The 5,360-nt window shown below is 41.0% G+C and overlaps 1 protein-coding gene across 1 annotated transcript in view; it reads left to right on the forward strand.

Moving 5' to 3' along the window:
• The first annotated feature begins 350 nt into the window (after positions 1–350).
• The window catches only part of adgb (androglobin), a 25,569-nt gene continuing 20,559 nt past the window's right edge, over positions 351–5,360 (forward strand). Inside the window, exons 1-5 of the mRNA XM_020589041.1 lie at positions 351–381; positions 2,747–2,792; positions 3,811–3,922; positions 4,118–4,181; positions 4,331–4,438. Coding sequence (XP_020444697.1) covers positions 4,146–4,181; positions 4,331–4,438 — 144 coding nt within the window. The 5' untranslated portion in view covers positions 351–381; positions 2,747–2,792; positions 3,811–3,922; positions 4,118–4,145. The remainder of the gene's footprint in view (positions 382–2,746; positions 2,793–3,810; positions 3,923–4,117; positions 4,182–4,330; positions 4,439–5,360) is intronic.

Here is a 5,360-nt window from a genome sequence, read left to right on the forward strand (position 1 = left end):
TGTGTTTTTCTGTCAATATGGGGTGCTGTGTGTACATTAATGAGGAAAAAAATGAACTTAAATGATTTTAGCATATGGCTGCAATATAACAAAGAGTGAAAAATTTAAGGGGGTCTGAATACTTTCCGTACCCACTGTATATGACTCATTTCCTCTGAATATGTTACCATGAAATTAGATATATAAATGTCATGATGATGACTGTATGTGCACATAACATGAATATGTGTCTCTGTGTGTCAGAGAGGCCGAGCAGAGCCCTCAGGTGAAGCATTCCTACCCTCTGGTTTCCATTGTTGAGAGTGAGGGGACTGAACGGCGAGCAGGCCTTGAGTCTGTTGTCGCACCACTATCTCACCAAACAGCACTGACAAAATAGAGGTACATGGAATTACTGTCTCCTGAGACACAATGCTAATTAAACATTTTACAGAGCTGTTGTTTGCCCAAGCCATTAATTTGTATAGTCACAAGGGTTTTTGAAGCCAAGGGTGACGCTATTTGTCCACAACTAAGATAGTATCAGCTTTCTGATGTTGCAGACAGCTGAGATGTTTTCTTGTTATTTACTCACTTCATTTTTTACTCCCTGCTCCCTTTTGACTCTGTCTGCCCTGTAAGTATGCAGTTGAAGGCTCATCACAGTAGCTCTGTGTCAGTGACATCAAGGCTGCCATCCCTTAGTCTCAAAGTCACTTCTGCTGTCTCCTAGCCAGGCCACTACTGGCCAGGGGTGCATCTGCACTAAAGAGATGACCAGCAAGGGAAGTGAGATGAGGGGGAGTGGGCTTTAGAACAGCAGCGAAGAGACACGAGATGAGGCTAGAAACAATGATAGAGACTAATAAAAGGGGGGGGGGGACAATTGTGCCAGATAAGAAAGGAGGGGAACTGAAAAGTGGAAAGAAAGTGACAGTTGGTCAGGGAGTCAGGAAAACGTGTGGTGCTGGTGAACGGGTTGCATGGGTTTCATAAAGGGAGAGGTCATGTACTGTGTTGATGAAAAAAGCAGTGCAATTAGATGGTGTACCATCAGTGTCTTCTGTCTCCTGGGGGGTTCATTATTGCACTTCACTCCTAGCATACAGAGAAAAAATAGAGTTCATATTAATCACCCTCTTGTGTAACTGTGACCAGTTATAGAGCGGTTAGGCCTCTGGACACTTTTAATGTGTTTGATGTGTGTGCGTGTGTGCCCACATGTATCATTTGTGTGCCACTTTTATACTGAGCACGTGTTCCCACATGGATCACGTGGTATGGGGACTGTATATCAAATAAGATGTTTTAGCCCCTTTGGTCTTTCATTCTTTTTGTTAGCCTTGAATCAGCCTCTGTGCTTAGCTCCTAGAATAGGAGCAATGTCACATGATGTCCCTAATACCCTCAGTGGCCTACTCACTCAACTTTAGTGCTGGGTTAAAGCCTTAGATCTTAGTGTAAGTGTGCTGTTTTAACCTTTGATATGCTTGGAATGCAGTTAATCCATCAAAGCCCCTCCTTGGTTTCAGTTTAGAGAACTACCCTTCCCAAAGTCCAGTGTGGGCTCTGAGATCAGTGGTTTTCCTTGTACCTGTGAATTATTATCTGAAGGCACAAAACTTGATTTAATTTCATATTTTGTAGACTTTTTGCTGGCTGTATAAAATAAAGCCCCATAAAGTGTGGGATTTAAGAAATGCGGCCTCTTCCACCCATGGATCCTTTACTGTGTTTTGATCATATTAAAATAGCTTCTTCCTAAGCAGCAGCTTAAAATCACAGGGGTCCTCTGTATAAAATCTGTCAATGTCAGTGTCCTCTTACTGTACGCAGGTAAGACAAGCAGTATAATAGAATGACGTGCTGTTGCTGGAGTGCCTTAGAGCTTGACAACAAGTTCTGTGCACTCCTGTGAACACAGTGAGACACACCCACATGTATATTTTTGGTGCAAAAATGTGTTGTCATAGAGGCAGAGAGGAGGTCAAGTGTGTCTCCAAATCACAATGTCTCTTTCTGTTTGTCTGGGTCTCTGGGTACTTCATATTCAAATAAGTGGTGACTCACACACACACACACACACACACACACACACACAGTCACTCTGACTCATCACAATGTCTTAGTGAGGGTTGCTTTGAAGCTACATGACACAAAGCAATATTTCTTATGTGGAGCTGAGTAGACTGTTGGACTTCCACCAGAATCTTTTCTTAATGAGGCATTGTTTGAAAGAATTGTCAAACTGAAGGGCCTGCAGGTACATTCAGCTAGCTGATACAAGGGTGTACTACACCTTGTGCTTGACTTCAGCTGTGTTATCAAAACAGCAGTAATGCTCTTTTCCATACTGTAACATATCTGACCTTGGTCAGAGAGACGAATATGGTATTTGACAATGACTCAGCTATATCTGTTTATTTAGTTGGGCAATTGAGCATTAAATCAGAGCTGTTGTGTAATTCCCCTTTAAGAGATATAACATACTAAACAACATGATAACTACTTGTCTGTCACTGACAGTCAAAGTAAATTAGAGCTGGTATTCCCTAGTGGTGTTTTTAGCATGGGAGGAGCAGCCCTTGTCTCATTAAACTGTCTGTCCTGTCTTGTGGTGTTTGGTGAGAATGGTCGCAACACCACAGCTGGCATGGAATCACTAGAGGGTGGAGGCGTATCTCTGACAGTGTTACTCTTTCCACAACTCACAGTTCATGCCTCCCTCACCCTCTTTCTATTTTTCTCTCTCTTCCTGTCCCTCTAGGTTACTGCAGAGGACAGGAAGAAGGGCAATGATGACATCTCCAGTGGTAAAAGCTATTCCTTTGCAAACCCCAAATTCATATTTGAAAATAGTCTGTACCGTATCAGTACATAAGATTGTCTTACCCAAAATCAAATATTGAGCTACTAGAATGAGCAGATGCTCATTAATTCTGAGCATGGTGAAGGTCTTCATCAGTGGTTGACTTGAACATCATCTGTGCAGCATTGTCCAGTTAATGTGATTAGAAGTATTTGCATCTCTCGCCTCCACTCTCTGCATATTTCTCTCAATGACACCATCGGTTGGCCAAGACACTTTGAAGAAGATGGGATCAAAATTATACCTTATGACAACCAGCCAATTCCCTGCCTTCTCTCTGCCCCCGTTTAGTTGCTTAGTAACACCTGTAGGTTGAGCGAGCAGACTACCATTGCTTAGCAGCAGTGGCACTGGCCCTCGCCACCTCACTTGTCTGATCAGACTCTTGTTTCGAGTAGAGCTCAGAGGCAGAGCAACTATGTGTGTGGTTTTTTGGGGTGAAGAGTGTGTCTGTGTGCATATGTTTATGACTTTGCTCTGCATGCATTGAGATAGTGGGAGTCAGTTTGTGGGAGTATGGATGTGCATGTGTGCTTACACTATGCCATTATGTGGGAGTTTGGCCCATTCGACTCTCTGTGTTTAAGATAATGATTTGAGTCTAGGATAACTTTCTATGAGTCATAAGAGGACAGGCTTTTTGTTACTCACAGCATTTTAAAATGGGAGATTTCACAGGCAATTCAATATCCATTTGGTATTAAGTGTAGCATGAAAAGCACCAGTCAACTTAGATGCTACTCAGCTTATTAAGGACATGCCTTTCTTTCACTGAGATGTGGTGGACTTGTATTAACAATAATAAATGATATTAAATAAAATACTATATATCTCTCAGGTAGCTGTATACTGCTGACCTCCTACCTTACAACAAGTGCCTAACAGAACAAAAATGCTTATAAAGACATTATTAATCAGGAAATGTGTCACCCTAAAGAGTAGAATTTGAACTTTTCTTCCAGATCAACCCAAAATTGCAACAGAGGAGTCTGTATTTGAGGAACTCACAGCTCCTGTCAAACCCATCCTACAGGAGACCTGGGTGGATCTTGATGACTTTCCTAAATGCTTTCAGTGAGACACACACACACAAATACTGTATATAATTAATGCACTGCAAACATACTGCACTGATAGAGAGACGAACAGAACACACTGTATATGGTTATGATATAAGAATGGTTGGGAGGTCTAAAAATAACGATTAAAATTTTAATTGCTTTTATTTTCTTAACTCAAACATAATTGGCATTTGTGTTTTTCTTCTAGGACTCTTTTGGTGTTTCATAAACTGCAGATGTACTCACATCATATGCATCAATCTCAATTTAAGGTACAGTATGTACTGTTTCACAAAATGACCCACTAATTAATTTCTCCATATTCGAGCTTTGGTGCATGCACTTTCTAAGGTTTCCATTTAGTTTCCCATATGTTTTGTATTGTATATATTAGAGTTAATTTAGGTGTTGTTGTCTACAGAGTACCGTTTTGTCCAAAACTGCAACTGCTAGCAACTACACTGGATTGTCTACGCATTCTCAGTCGACTGGAAATATCCCTGTGACATCTGCTGTAGCAAGCCCTGAAGTACACACATGCAAACACATAACACACATTATATATGCACTCCAAGAACTGCACACAAGGACATACTGTAATTTGCCGTAATGTGTGGTCCAACCTAATCATACACAGTATTTTGAACTGACTTATATCTTAACATTTATATCTTACAGTATGTCGAATGCCAAGAATGACCCTGCACACTCAGATTTAAAGTTTACTAACATGAGATTCATTGGAAGTTTCTCTCACAACCTAAAACCAAAGAGATACTGTGCATTATATAGTGACTGCAAACTGTTCAAAGCTTTGTAATAATGAAGATTTTTAAGAAACTTCAAAATGTAGCCATGATCTGTGTCTCTAAGGCCATCAGAAATTTAGCCAACTTTAGGTTTTTTGTTAGGAGCATTGCATGTGATAGGTAGTATTACTGTTCTGTCTTTGTAAAAACGTGCACTACCTGTTTGTATTACATGCATCGTATACAGTTGTCTGAGAGCGACAGTGTGTATGTCTGTGTAGCACAGGCCTTTGCCTTTTTCAGTGTGTGTGTTTTTTTTTTGCACGTCTGTGTGTATAAAGTGCTGATTCTGCTTGTCATTCTGGACACGTATGCACTCTCTACCTCTTCTCTTGTTCACTATCTGTCTTTTTCATCCCTCTTTTCTCTCTCTCTGCCTCTGTCACCAGCTGCTTTTTCTTATATTACTAAATTCACCCTCTTGTCAGGTGCCACTTCAAATGCGTGTTTAGCTCGCTTGACTCTTTGCTTTGTCTTATTTCCTCCACCTACCTCTCCTCCCCTTGTTGTCCCTGCCTCAGAAATTTCCACCAGCTTCTCTTCTACTCAGCTACTTTCTATCAGTTGTTTCATCATTATCCTCCCAGTGGCTTTGTGCTCCATCTCTTTCATTTGTTCTGTTCCTTGTCTGTCTTTGCATTC

This window comes from Monopterus albus, unplaced genomic scaffold, assembly GCF_001952655.1.
Source record: "Monopterus albus unplaced genomic scaffold, M_albus_1.0 scaffold9.1, whole genome shotgun sequence".
NCBI lineage: Eukaryota > Metazoa > Chordata > Actinopteri > Synbranchiformes > Synbranchidae > Monopterus > Monopterus albus.